A 15,381-nucleotide genomic window follows, 5' to 3' on the forward strand; every position below is an offset into this window, starting at 1 on the left:
ACAGCGTGACAGTGTAATATAGTAACCATCTGATATAGTAAGAGTGTAATACTGTGACAGGGTGACAGTGTAATATAGTAACTATCTGATATAGTGAGAGAGTAATATAGTAACAGAGTGACAGTGTAATATAGTAACCGTCTGATATAGTGAGAGAGTAATACAGTAACAGAGTGACAGTGTAATATAGTAACCGTCTGATATAGTGAGAGTAATATAGTAACAGCATGACAGTGTAATATAGTAACCGTCTGATATAGTGAGAGAGTAATACAGTGACAGCGTGACAGTGTAATATAGTAACCGTCTGATATAGTGAGAGAGTAATATAGTAACAGAGTGACAGTGTAATATAGTAACCATCTGATATAGTGAGAGAGTAATACAGTAACAGAGTGAACTGTAATATAGTAACTGTCTGATATAGTAAGAGAGTAATACAGTGACAGCGTAATATAGTAACCATCTGATATAGTGAGAGAGTAATACAGTGACAGCGTGACAGTGTAATATAGTAACCATCTGATATAGTGAGAGAGTAATACAGTGACAGCGTGACAGTGTAATATAGTAACCATCTGATATAGTGAGAGAGTAATACAGTAACAGAGTGACAGTGTAATATAGTAACTGTCTAATATAGTGAGAGAGTAATATAGTAACAGAGTGACAGTGTAATATAGTAACCGTCTGATATAGTGAGAGAGTAATACAGTAACAGCGTGACAGTGTAATATAGTAACCGTCTGATATAGTGAGAGAGTAATACAGTAACAGAGTGACAGTGTAATACAGTAACCGTCTGATATAGTGAGAGAGTAATACAGTAACAGAGTGACAGTGTAAAACAGTAACCATCTGATATAGTGAGAGTGTAATACAGTAACAGAGTGACAGTGTAATATAGTAACCGTCTGATACAGTGAGAGAGTAATACAGTAACAGAGTGACAGTGTAATATAGTAACCATCTGATATAGTGAGAGTAATATAGTAACAGCATGACAGTGTAATATAGTAACCATCTGATATAGTAAGAGTGTAATACAGTGACAGCGTGACAGTGTAATATAGTAACCATCTGATATAGTAAGAGTGTAATACAGTGACAGCGTGACAGTGTAATATAGTAACCATCTGATATAGTAAGAGTGTAATACTGTGACAGCGTGACAGTGTAATATAGTAACTATCTGATATAGTGAGAGAGTAATAGTGACAGCGTGACAGTGTAATACAGTAACAGAGTGACAGTGTAATATAGTTAACTATCTGATATAGTGAGAGAGTAATACAGTAACAGAGTGACAGTGTAATATACTAACCATCTGATATAGTGAGAGAGTAATACAGTGACAGCGTGACAGTGTAATATAGTAACCATCTGATATAGTGAGAGAGTAATATAGTAACAGAGTGACAGTGTAATATAGTAACCGTCTGATATAGTGAGAGAGTAATACAGTAACAGAGTGACAGTGTAATATAGTAACCGTCTGATATAGTGAGAGAGTAATACAGTAACAGAGTGACACTGTAATATAGTAACCATCTGATATAGTAAGAGTGTAATACAGTGACAGCATGACAGTGTAATATAGTAACCATCTGATATAGTGAGAGAGTAATACAGTAACAGAGTGACAGTGTAATATAGTAACCATCTGATATAGTGAGAGAGTAATACAGTAACAGAGTGACAGTGTAATATAGTAACCATCTGATATAGTGAGAGAGTAATACAGTAACAGTGACAGTGTCATATAGGAACCATCTGATATATTGAGAGTGTAATACAGTGACAGCGTGACAGTGTAATATAGTAACTGTCTGATATAGTGAGAGAGTAATATAGTAACAGAGTGACAGTGTAATATAGTAACCGTCTGATATAGTGAGAGTAATACAGTAACAGAGTGACATTATAACATAGTAACCATCTGATATAGTAAGAGAGTAATACAGTAACAGAGTGACAGTGTAATATAGTAACCATCTGATATAGTGAGAGAGTAATACAGTAACAGAGTGACAGTGTAATATAGTAACCATCTGATATAGTAAGAGTGTAATACAGTGACAGCATGACAGTGTAATATAGTAACTGTCTGATATAGTGAGAGAGTAATATAGTAACAGAGTGACAGTGTAATATAGTAACCATCTGATATAGTGAGAGTAATACAGTAACAGAGTGACATTATAACATAGTAACCATCTGATATAGTAAGAGAGTAATACAGTGACAGTGTAATATAGTAACTGTCTGATATAGTGAGAGAGTAATATAGTAACAGCGTGACAGTGTAATATAGTAACCATCTGATATTGTGAGAGAGTAATACAGTAACAGAGTGGCAGTGTAATATAGTAACTGTCTGATATAGTGAGAGAGTAATATAGTAACAGAGTGACAGTGTAATATAGTAACCATCTGATATAGTGAGAGAGTAATATAGTAACAGTGTAATATAGTAACCGTCTGATATAGTGAGAGAGTAATATAGTAACAGCGTGACAGTGTAATATAGTAACCGTCTGATATAGTGAGAGAGTAATACAGTAACAGCGTGACAGTGTAATATAGTAACCGTCTGATATAGTGAGAGAGTAATACAGTAACAGAGTGACAGTGTAATATAGTAACCGTCTGATATAGTGAGAGAGTAATACAGTAACAGAGTGACAGTGTAATACAGTAACCATCTGATATAGTGAGAGTGTAATACAGTAACAGAGTGACAGTGTAATATAGTAACCGTCTGATATAGTGAGAGAGTAATACAGTAACAGAGTGACAGTGTAATACAGTAACCATCTGATATAGTGAGAGAGTAATACAGTAACAGAGTGACAGTGTAATATAGTAACTGTCTGATATAGTGAGAGAGTAATATAGTAACAGAGTGACAGTGTACTATAGTAACCATCTGATATAGTGAGAGAGTAATATAGTAACAGCGTGACACTGTAATATAGTAACCGTCTGATATAGTGAGAGAGTAATACAGTAACAGAGTGACAGTGTAATATTGTAACCGTCTGATATAGTGAGAGTAATACAGTAACAGAGTGACACTGTAATATAGTAACCATCTGATATAGTAAGAGTGTAATACAGTGACAGCATGACAGTGTAATATAGTAACCATCTGATATAGTGAGAGAGTAATACAGTAACAGCGTGACAGTGTAATATAGTAACCATCTGATATAGTGAGAGAGTAATACAGTAACAGAGTGACAGTGTAATATAGTAACCATCTGATATAGTGAGAGAGTAATACAGTAACAGAGTGACAGTGTAATATAGTAACAATCTGATATAGTGAGAGAGTAATACAGTAACAGAGTGACAGTGTAATATAGTAACCATCTGATATAGTGAGAGTGTAATACAGTGACAGCATGACAGTGTAATACAGTAACTGTCTGATATAGTGAGAGAGTAATATAGTAACCATCTGATATAGTGAGAGAGTAATACAGTAACAGAGTGACAGTGTAATATAGTAACCATCTGATATAGTGAGAGTGTAATACAGTGACAGCGTGACAGTGTAATATAGTAACTGTCTGATATAGTGAGAGAGTAATATAGTAACAGAGTGACAGTGTAATATAGTAACCGTCTGATATAGTGAGAGTAATACAGTAACAGAGTGACATTATAACATAGTAACCATCTGATATAGTAAGAGAGTAATACAGTAACAGAGTGACAGTGTAATATAGAAACCATCTGATATAGTGAGAGCGTAATACAGTAACAGAGTGACAGTGTAATATAGTAACCATCTGATATAGTAAGAGTGTAATACAGTGACAGCATGACAGTGTAATATAGTAACTGTCTGATATAGTGAGAGAGTAATATAGTAACAGAGTGACAGTGTAATATAGTAACCATCTGATATAGTGAGAGTAATACAGTAACAGAGTGACATTATAACATAGTAACCATCTGATATAGTAAGAGAGTAATACAGTGACAGCGTGACAGTGTAATATAGTAACTGCCTGATATAGTGAGAGAGTAATATAGTAACAGCGTGACAGTGTAATATAGTAACCATCTGATATAGTGAGAGAGTAATACAGTAACAGAGTGACAGTGTAATATAGTAACCGTCTGATATAGTGAGAGAGTAATACAGTAACAGAGTGACACTGTAATATAGTAACTGTCTGATATAGTAAGAGAGTAATACAGTGACAGCGTAATATAGTAACCATCTGATATAGTGAGAGAGTAATACAGTGACAGCGTGACAGTGTAATATAGTAACCATCTGATATAGTGAGAGAGTAATACAGTGACAGCGTGACACTGTAATATAGTAACCATCTGATATAGTGAGAGAGTAATACAGTGACAGCGTGACAGTGTAATATAGTAACCATCTGATATAGTGAGAGAGTAATACAGTAACAGAGTGACAGTGTAATATAGTAACTGTCTGATATAGTGAGAGAGTAATATAGTAACAGAGTGACAGTGTAATATAGTAACCATCTGATATAGTGAGAGAGTAATACAGTAACAGAGTGACAGTGTAATATAGTAACCGTCTGATATAGTGAGAGAGTAATACAGTAACTGAGTGACAGTGTAATACAGTAACCATCTGATATAGTGAGAGTGTAATACAGTAACAGAGTGACAGTGTAATATAGTAACCATCTGATATAGTGAGAGTAATACAGTAACAGAGTGACAGTGTAATATAGTAACCATCTGATATAGTGAGAGTAATACAGTAACAGAGTGACATTATAACATAGTAACCATCTGATATAGAAGAGAGTAATACAGTGACAGCGTGACAGTGTAATATAGTAACCATCTGATATAGTGAGAGTGTAATACAGTGACAGCGTGACAGTGTAATATAGTAACTGTCTGATATAGTGAGAGAGTAATAGTGACAGCGTGACAGTGTAATACAGTAACAGAGTGACAGTGTAATATAGTTAACTATCTGATATAGTGAGAGAGTAATACAGTAACAGAGTGACAGTGTAATATACTAACCATCTGATATAGTGAGAGAGTAATACAGTGACAGCGTGACAGTGTAATATAGTAACCATCTGATATAGTGAGAGAGTAATATAGTAACAGAGTGACAGTGTAATATAGTAACCGTCTGATATAGTGAGAGAGTAATACAGTAACAGAGTGACAGTGTAATACAGTAACCATCTGATATAGTGAGAGTGTAATACAGTAACAGAGTGACAGTGTAATATAGTAACCATCTGATATAGTGAGAGTAATACAGTAACAGAGTGACATTATAACATAGTAACCATCTGATATAGTAAGAGAGTAATACAGTGACAGCGTGACAGTGTAATATAGTAACCATCTGATATAGTGAGAGTGTAATACAGTGACAGCGTGACAGTGTAATATAGTAACTGTCTGATATAGTGAGAGAGTAATATAGTAACCATCTGATATAGTGAGAGAGTAATACAGTAACAGAGTGACAGTGTAATATAGTAACCATCTGATATAGTGAGAGTGTAATACAGTGACAGCGTGACAGTGTAATATAGTAACTGTCTGATATAGTGAGAGAGTAATATAGTAACAGAGTGACAGTGTAATATAGTAACCGTCTGATATAGTGAGGGTAATACAGTAACAGAGTGACATTATAACATAGTAACCATCTGATATAGTAAGAGAGTAATACAGTAACAGAGTGACAGTGTAATATAGTAACCATCTGATATAGTAAGAGTGTAATACAGTGACAGCGTGACAGTGTAATATAGTAACCATCTGATATAGTAAGAGTGTAATACAGTGACAGCGTGACAGTGTAATATAGTAACTGTCTGATATAGTGAGAGAGTAATATAGTAACAGAGTGAGTGTAATATAGTAACCATCTGATATAGTGAGAGTAATACAGTAACAGAGTGACATTATAACATAGTAACCATCTGATATAGTAAGAGAGTAATACAGTGACAGCGTGACAGTGTAAAATAGTAACTGTCTGATATAGTGAGAGAGTAATATAGTAACAGCGTGACAGTGTAATATAGTAACCATCTGATATAGTGAGAGAGTAATACAGTAACAGAGTGACAGTGTAATATAGTAACCGTCTGATATAGTGAGAGAGTAATACAGTAACAGCGTGACAGTGTAATATAGTAACAGCGTGACAGTGTAATATAGTAACTGTCTGATATAGTGAGAGAGTAATACAGTAACAGAGTGACAGTGTAATATAGTAACCGTCTGATATAGTGAGAGAGTAATACAGTAACAGAGTGACAGTGTAATATAGTAACCGTCTGATATAGTAAGAGAGTAATACAGTAACAGAGTGACAGTGTAATATAGTAACCGTCTGATATAGTGAGAGTAATACAGTAACAGAGTGACATTATAACATAGTAACCACCTCTTGTAGTATCGTGTACAGCCCTATGCACCATTGCCCTCATTCAGAGCCGCTCACTCTGAATGAGGGCCGCCCTCCATAAAAATGGAGCGTCCTCCTGGACGTTCGTATAGCTGTGGGTCACCACCCACAGCCTATACGAGCGTGGTTTGATGGCCGCGATGGTCTTGACCATCGAAACTGCGAGCCGGAGCCTGCGGTTGAGGTTTTCAACCGCAAGCTCCGGAGTGATTTTGGCTCTATCAGAGCCAAAATCACTCCCACTGACATCACTAGTGATGTCAGTGGGCCGGCTTCTGACGGGAGGCGTTCCCGTGGGAACGCCCCCGTCACGCCCACCAAAGGGGGCGTGCTGTCAATCAACATCGACAGCACGCCCCCTTTGATCAGACACAACGAGCGAAGGACTTTCCTTCGCTCGTCGCGTCTGGCGCATGCGCACGACGGAGCTCCCTCCGTCGTGCGCATGCTCAGTGCAGAACATCGACCCACTTGCGAGCGGACAGCCGCTCGCAAGTGGGTCTGAATCAGGGCCCATATCTTCAGTGAGACTGTAATAAATAAGAAAATATGCAGAGATGCTGCGAAACACAACTTATTAGACATGTAAGGCCTACACACGCTACATGGCTCCGTGGCACTTACTTTTCATTTGCAGTGCATGTATGTTATTACACATGTGTATTCACAATTATAACTTTATGTTGTCCTATAGGTGCTATGGATTTTTTGAAGAGTGTTGGAAGGAAGCTCTATTCAGTCTCGGAAAGTGCAAAGAAATTCTTCAAGTCCATGATTGACGGAGTGAAACATCTCGGTGAGGAATCTAGATGGACAGGGAGCGGAGTATGATTATGGGCGCTGTACATACACACGGCAGGGGCCACATTCACCAATACTAGAAGACGTGGCTCTAAAGACAGATTAGAATGGTCTTGTATCGCTCTAATCTGACCTGTGTGGTCCTGCGAGGACCTTTGTGGTACGGTTGTGTGTTCTTGTTTACACCTGTGTGGTCCGGCGCGGTCTTCTTCACAAATGTGTGGTCCAGTGTGGTCTTTTTTACACCTGTGTGGTCCTATTTGGTCTTGTCTACACCTGTGTGGTCATATTTCTACTTGTGTGATCTTGTTTCCACATGTGTGGTATTATTTGCACCTGTACGATCTTGTTTACATCTGTGGTTTCCGGTGTGGTCCTTTTTACACCTATGTGGTATGGTTTACACCTGTGTGGTCCAGTGTCGTATTGCCACCTGTGTGGTCCTATTTGATCTTGTTTACACCTGTGTGGTCCAGTGTGGTCTTATTTATGAATGTGTTGTCCTGTTTACATCTGTTTTTTTTTTTTTACACCTGTGTGGTATTGTTTAAACCTGTACGATCTTGTTTGCACCTGTGGTTTCCGGTGTGGTCCTGTTTACTCCTGTGTGTTCCAGTGTTGCATTGTTATAACTGCGGTCCAGTGTTGTATTGTTATAACTGTGGTCCAGTGTTGTATTGTTTACACCTGTGTGGTCCTATTTGGTCTTGTTTACACCTGTGTGGTGCTGTTTCCACCTGTGCCTAGTTTACACCTATGTGGTCCCATTTACAGATTTGCGGTTTTGTTTACACCTGTGTGTTCCGGTGTGGACTTGTTTACACCTGTGAGGTCCTGTTTACACTTGTGTGTTCCTTTGTGGTCTTGTTTCCATCTGTGTAGTCTAGTTTACACATATGTGGTCCCGTTTACACCTTTGCGTTCTTGTTTACACCTCTGTGGTCCTGATCACACCTGTGTGGTCCTATTTCCACCTGTGTGGTCCAGTTTGGTCTTGTTTACAGCGGTGTTGTCTAGTGTGTATCGGCCATTACTGTCAGCAATGTTTCAGGGATCCATCTTCTGCTTGCTCTTTCCCGCACAGGGAGGTCGCTGCGCACTATCTGGGCATTTCTCAGCAACATGGGGGAGGTCTGTAATGAGGAGATGGAAGCCCCCTATACAAAATGTATCAGGATTTTTGACAAAGGGAAAGAACAATGCTTCAAAAGCCTGTCAATCTTGGGCTTCCTGTGTTACATCGTGGATGTCTTCCGGCCTTTGTGTGGTCTCGCAAAAAGTAAGTGTGATCTCACACACACAGTGTGTCTCTCTCCTACTCTCCGTGTGACCCATCACTACTGCTTCTATATGCCATAGTGAGTCTCTCTCCTACTCTGTACTCTCCGTGTGACTCATCACTACTGCTTCTATACGCCATAGTGAGTCTCTCTCCTACTCTGTACTCCCCTTGTGACCCATTGCTACTTCTATACACCATAGTGAGTCTGTCTCCTACTCTGTACTCCCTTTGTGACCCATCACTACTGCTTCTATACGCCATAGTGAGTCTCTCTCCTACTCTGTACTCCCCTTATAACCCATTGCTGCTTCTATACGCCATAGTGAGTCTCTCTCCTTCTCTGTACTGTCTTTGTAACCAATTGCTACTTCTATACGCCATAGTGAGTCTCTCTCCTACTCTGTACTCCCCTTGTGACCCATTGCTACTTCTATACGCCATAGTGAGTCTCTCCCCTACTCTGTACTCCCCTTGTGACCCATTGCTACTTCTATACGCCATAGTGAGTCTCTCTCCTACTCTGTACTCCCCTTGTGACCCATTGCTACTTCTATACGCCATAGTGAGTCTCTCTCCTACTCTGTACTCCCCTTGTGACCCATTGCTACTTCTATACGCCATAGTGAGTCTCTCTCCTACTCTGTACTCTCCTTGTGACCCATCACTACTGCTTCTATACACCATAGTGAGTCTCTCTCCTACTCTGTACTCCCCTTGTGACCCATCACTACTGCTTCTATACACCATAGTGAGTCTCTCTCCTACTCTGTACTCCCCTTGTGACCCATCACTACTGCTTCTATATGCCATAGTGAGTCTCTCTCCTGCTCTGTACTCCACTTGTGACCCATTGCTACTTCTATACGCCATAGTGAGTCTCTCTCCTACTTTGTACTCCCCTTGTGACCCATTGCTACTTCTATACGCCATAGTGAGTCTCTCTCCTACTTTGTACTCCCCTTGTGACCCATTGCTACTTCTATACGCCATAGTGAGTCTCTCTCCTACTCTGTACTCCCCTTGTGACCCATCACTACTGCTTCTATACGCCATAGTGAGTCTCTCTCCTACTCTGTACTCCCCTTGTGACACATTGCTACTGCTTCTATACGCCATAGTGAGTCTCTCCTTCTCTGTACTGTCCTTGTAACCAATTGCTACTTCTATACGCCATAGTGAGTCTCTCTCCTACTATGTACTCCCCTTGTGACCCATTGCTACTTCTATACGCCATAGTGAGTCTCTCTCCTACTCTGTACTCCCCTTGTGACCCATTGGTACTTCTATACGCCATAGTGAGTCTCTCTCCTACTCTGTACTCCTTTTGTGACCCATTGCTAATTCTATACGCCATAGTGTCTCTCTCCTACTCTGTACTCCCCTTGTGACCCATTGCTACTTCTATAAGCCATAGTGAGTCTCTCTCCTACTCTGTACTCTCCTTGTGACCCATCACTACTGCTTCTATATGCCATAGTGAGTCTCTCTCCTGCTCTGTACTCCCCTTGTGACCCATTGCTACTTCTATAAGCCATAGTGAGTCTCTCTCCTACTCTGTACTCTCCTTGTGACCCATCACTACTGCTTCTATACGCCATAGTGAGTCTCTCTCCTACTCTGTACTCCTTTTGTGACCCATTGCTACTTCTATACGCCATAGTGAGTCTCTCTCCTACTCTGTACTCCCCTTGTGACCCATTGCTACTTCTATACGCCATAGTGAGTCTCTCCCCTACTCTGTACTCCCCTTGTGACCCATTGCTACTTCTATATGCCATAGTGAGTCTCTCTCCTACTCTGTACTCCCCTTGTGACCCATCACTACTGCTTCTATACGCCATAGTGAGTCTCTCTCCTACTCTGTACTCCCCTTGTGACCCATCACTACTGCTTCTATACGCCATAGTGAGTCTCTCTCCTACTCTGTACTCCCCTTGTGACCCATTACTGCTTCTATACGCCATAGTGAGTCTCTCTCCTTCTCTGTACTGTCCTTGTAACCAATTGCTACTTCTATACGCCATAGTGAGTCTCTCTCCTACTCTGTACTCCCCTTGTGACCCATTACTGCTTCTATACGCCATAGTGAGTCTCTCTCCTACTCTGTACTCCCCTTGTGACCCATTGCTACTTCTATACGCCATAGTGAGTCTCTCTCCTACTCTGTACTCCCCTTGTGACCCATCACTACTGCTTCTATACGCCATAGTGAGTCTCTCTCCTACTCTGTACTCCCCTTGTGACCCATCACTACTGCTTCTATACGCCATAGTGAGTCTCTCTCCTACTCTGTACTCCCCTTGTGACCCATTACTGCTTCTATACGCCATAGTGAGTCTCTCTCCTTCTCTGTACTGTCCTTGTGACCCATTGCTACTTCTATACGCCATAGTGAGTCTCTCTCCTACTCTGTACTCCCCTTGTGACCCATTACTGCTTCTATACGCCATAGTGAGTCTCTCTCCTACTCTGTACTCCCCTTGTGACCCATTACTGCTTCTATACGCCATAGTGAGTCTCTCTCCTACTCTGTACTCCCCTTGTGACACATTGCTACTGCTTCTATACGCCATAGTGAGTCTCTCTCCTACTCTGTACTCCCCTTGTGACCCATTACTGCTTCTATACGCCATAGTGAGTCTCTCTCCTACTCTGTACTCCCCTTGTGACCCATTACTGCTTCTATACGCCATAGTGAGTCTCTCTCCTACTCTGTACTCCCCTTGTGACCCATTGCTACTTCTATACGCCATAGTGAGTCTCTCTCCTACTCTGTACTCCCCTTGTGACCCATTGCTACTTCTATACGCCATAGTGTCTCTCTCCTACTCTGTACTCCCCTTGTGACCCATTACTGCTTCTATACGCCATAGTGAGTCTCTCTCCTACTCTGTACTCCCCTTGTGACCCATTGCTACTTCTATATGCCATAGTGAGTCTCTCTCCTACTCTGTACTCCCGTTGTGACCCATTACTGCTTCTATACGCCATAGTGAGTCTCTCTCCTACTCTGTACTCCCCTTGTGACCCATTACTGCTTCTATACGCCATAGTGAGTCTCTCTCCTACTCTGTACTCCCCTTGTGACACATTGCTACTTCTATACGCCATAGTGAGTCTCTCTCCTACTCTGTACGCCCCTTGTGACCCATTACTGCTTCTATACGCCATAGTGAGTCTCTCTCCTACTCTGTACTCCCCTTGTGACCCATCACTGCTTCTATACACCATAGTGAGTCTCTCTCCTACTCTGTACTCCCCTTGTGACCCATCACTGCTTCTATACACCATAGTGAGTCTCTCTCCTACTCTGTACTCCCCTTGTGACCCATCACTACTGCTTCTATACGCCATAGTGAGTCTCTCTCCTGCTCTGTACTCCCCTTGTGACCCATCACTACTGCTTCTATACGCCATAGTGAGTCTCTCTCCTTCTCTGTACTCCCCTTGTGACCCATTACTGCTTCTATACGCCATAGTGAGTCTCTCTCCTACTCTGTACTCCCCTTGTGACCCATTACTGCTTCTATACGCCATAGTGAGTCTCTCTCCTACTCTGTACTCCCCTTGTGACCCATTACTGCTTCTATACGCCATAGTGAGTCTCTCTCCTACTCTGTACTCCCCTTGTGACCCATTGCTACTTCTATACGCCATAGTGAGTCTCTCTCCTACTCTGTACTCCCCTTGTGACACATTGCTACTTCTATACGCCATAGTGAGTCTCTCTCCTACTCTGTACTCCCCTTGTGACCCATTACTGCTTCTATACGCCATAGTGAGTCTCTCTCCTACTCTGTACTCCCCTTGTGACCCATTGCTACTTCTATACGCCATAGTGAGTCTCTCTCCTGCTCTGTACTCCCCTTGTGACCCATCACTACTGCTTCTATACGCCATAGTGAGTCTCTCTCCTTCTCTGTACTCCCCTTGTGACCCATTACTGCTTCTATACGCCATAGTGAGTCTCTCTCCTACTCTGTACTCCCTTTGTGACCCATTACTGCTTCTATACGCCATAGTGAGTCTCTCTCCTACTCTGTACTCCCCTTGTGACCCATTACTGCTTCTATACACCATAGTGAGTCTCTCTCCTACTCTGTACTCCCCTTGTGACCCATTACTGCTTCTATACACCATAGTGAGTCTCTCTCCTACTCTGTACTCCCCTTGTGACCCATTACTGCTTCTATACGCCATAGTGAGTCTCTCTCCTGCTCTGTACTCCCCTTGTGACCCACTGCTGCTTCTATACACCATAGTGAGTCTCTCTCCTACTCTGTACTCCCCTTGTGACCCATCACTACTGCTTCTATATGCCATAGTGAGTCTCTCTCCTACTCTGTACTCCCCTTGTGACCCATTGCTACTTCTATACGCCATAGTGAGTCTCTCTCCTGCTCTGTACTCCCCTTGTGACCCATTACTGCTTCTATACGCCATAGTGAGTCTCTCTCCTGCTCTGTACTCCCCTTGTGACCCATTACTGCTTCTATACGCCATAGTGAGTCTCTCTCCTGCTCTGTACTCCCCTTGTGACCCATTGCTACTTCTATACGCCATAGTGAGTCTCTCCCCTACTCTGTACTCCCCTTGTGACCCATTACTGCTTCTATACGCCATAGTGAGTCTCTCTCCTGCTCTGTACTCCCCTTGTGACCCATTACTGCTTCTATACGCCATAGTGAGTCTCTCCCCTACTCTGTACTCCCCTTGTGACCCATTGCTACTTCTATACGCCATAGTGAGTCTCTCCCCTACTCTGTACTCCCCTACCTCCCACTGTCCTATTTGGTTGTATAGCCGTAATTATGGTTATCCCATCTATTCATGTAAATGTGTCTTATTGCTATATTACACTAGCTACGTCTCCAGCCCATATCCAACATGATATTTGCTTAATAACAGCATATTTGTGTTCCAGCGGTCACCCTGCTTTGTGCCCTTCCTTCCTACCTACAGACATTTGTGAGAAAATACATAAAGAACCGTAAGTAATAATACATGTGGTGGCTTCTGTAGGCTGTGGTCATCGCTGCCAGGCCATCATTTGGTTTGGGCTTATTTCCTGCCCGCCCCGGTGTGCGGAGGGGTGTAAGTATCTGAAGACGTTGCTGCGCTGTCACTGGTCATCATGAAATATTACTTTATGCTAATTACTCTGTTACATACATATAAAGTGACAGAATTAGAGCAGAACATGGAAATTACATGCATCGGCGCCCGTCTGCCAGGCTTTGCCGCTACAAACTCCTTCCCTTGTGTACAGCTGAATGGTCAAGGACTGAGACGTCCGCTGTTAGCGCCTGTGCACGCGGTAATACCGATTAGTGCGTCCTTATTCGCCACCATTGGCCGCACCAGCGGCCCTATAGCAGGTGCAGTGTCACCGTCTGACCACAGCCGCGTCTGAGAACGCAGCCACTGACACGCCAGCGTCACACGCCCACTGACCATTCTATATGCGCTGCTAGCCGCCGCCCAGGTACACCCATCCCTTTTCCATCCGTCTCCATCGCGTCTTTGTGAGTACACTCAGGGAAACGCATGCGCCATGGTAGTTTTCAGAACTTTTCGCCATGCGCAGTTGCATCTAATTGCCAGACTACGTGTACATTGGCGCTGCGTGCAGCTGGGAACCAAGATCATTATGCGCAGCGAGAAGTGGGACTGTGCAGAGGCTCAGTATTACCAGGATCACCTAGATGCCGGTCACATCTACAGCGTTGTCCCCTCTCACCCTCTCCTCCGCCAGCCATGGTGACCGCCCTCAGGAACACTAAAGAAATGTTCCAGTTTAATCTGACAGTGATCCACGAATTCGACGTTACAATAAACTCCAGCAAGAGCGTCATGCAGGTGGCCACGGACATCATGAAGGAGATCCGGGATAACACCAAACCATACATAGAGGTTCTCAGCCTGTTCACCTACTCTATGGTCTTCATCTGCGCGTATACCTTCATCATGTAAGGCACTCTTGTATTCATACACATGTATGTAACATGCAGAGCGCTCACATACAACTCCTAGGTCCCTAATCTATACGTGGTTCTGTCCTCCAGGGCCATGCTCTATCGGTGGAGGTACCTGCATCAAGATAACTATGATAATATCTATATTACGCGGAATTTCATCGAGCTCGATGTAATGAGGATGAGGAGTAACCTGAAGACGCTGCTCCCTCTCTCCAGCAGGGAGGCCTATAACTACATCCGGCCTGGTAAGGGGCAGGCGGGCATAATGGGTACATACATTGGCACAATCCCCCCCCCCACTCCAGCTGAGCTCACCCTCTGGGCATTAGTGATAGCTACACACATGGTGGCAACACATGTCCTTGGAACATGTCACAGCGTCGTCATGATGGAATCCTCTCCCTTCCCTCCTTGGACATGACGGGGTTTTCCGAGCTCCTAGAGATACTAGGGCATAAAGGCAGATAGCACCATAGAGTTGACACATGGGGGCATGTATCCATGCATCCACTGGTCAGGGAATGCCCGCACCACTCTATACCATAGCACTTAGTCCTCCAGTTCTGCTGAATAAGGGTCAGAAGTAATATGCCCCAATCCTATCTCCTTACTCCAGGCTCCTTTACCCTGACTAGACGTGAGAAGAAGGGATACATGTTCGACATCATCAACGTCTTCCGGAGCCTGCTCATCGTCTTATGTCTGGTGCTGATGGACTACGTTGTGTTCTGGTTCATGGACATGGCGGCCTACCTGCTGAAAGCAGATGTGGTGGCAGAAGGTGGGTGGCTCAACCGCTCCCCCTGACTGTAATGACCCACGCCCCAGGCCATGTTGCACTCTCTATGGAAGATGAGAGGCGGCGGCAGTAA

The 15,381-nt window shown here is 42.7% G+C and overlaps 1 protein-coding gene across 1 annotated transcript in view; it reads left to right on the forward strand.

Moving 5' to 3' along the window:
* The window catches only part of LOC148454377 (DC-STAMP domain-containing protein 2-like), a 60,034-nt gene that overhangs the window by 29,887 nt on the left and 14,766 nt on the right, over positions 1-15,381 (forward strand). Inside the window, exons 3-8 of the mRNA XM_088461004.1 lie at positions 7,143-7,244; positions 8,334-8,528; positions 13,456-13,521; positions 14,287-14,500; positions 14,597-14,754; positions 15,126-15,290. Of these exons, the coding sequence (XP_088317130.1) occupies positions 7,143-7,244; positions 8,334-8,528; positions 13,456-13,521; positions 14,287-14,500; positions 14,597-14,754; positions 15,126-15,290 (900 nt within the window). The remainder of the gene's footprint in view (positions 1-7,142; positions 7,245-8,333; positions 8,529-13,455; positions 13,522-14,286; positions 14,501-14,596; positions 14,755-15,125; positions 15,291-15,381) is intronic.

The sequence above is a fragment of the Taudactylus pleione genome, unplaced genomic scaffold (genome assembly GCF_031769625.1).
Source record: "Taudactylus pleione unplaced genomic scaffold, aTauple2 ptg000997l, whole genome shotgun sequence".
NCBI lineage: Eukaryota > Metazoa > Chordata > Amphibia > Anura > Myobatrachidae > Taudactylus > Taudactylus pleione.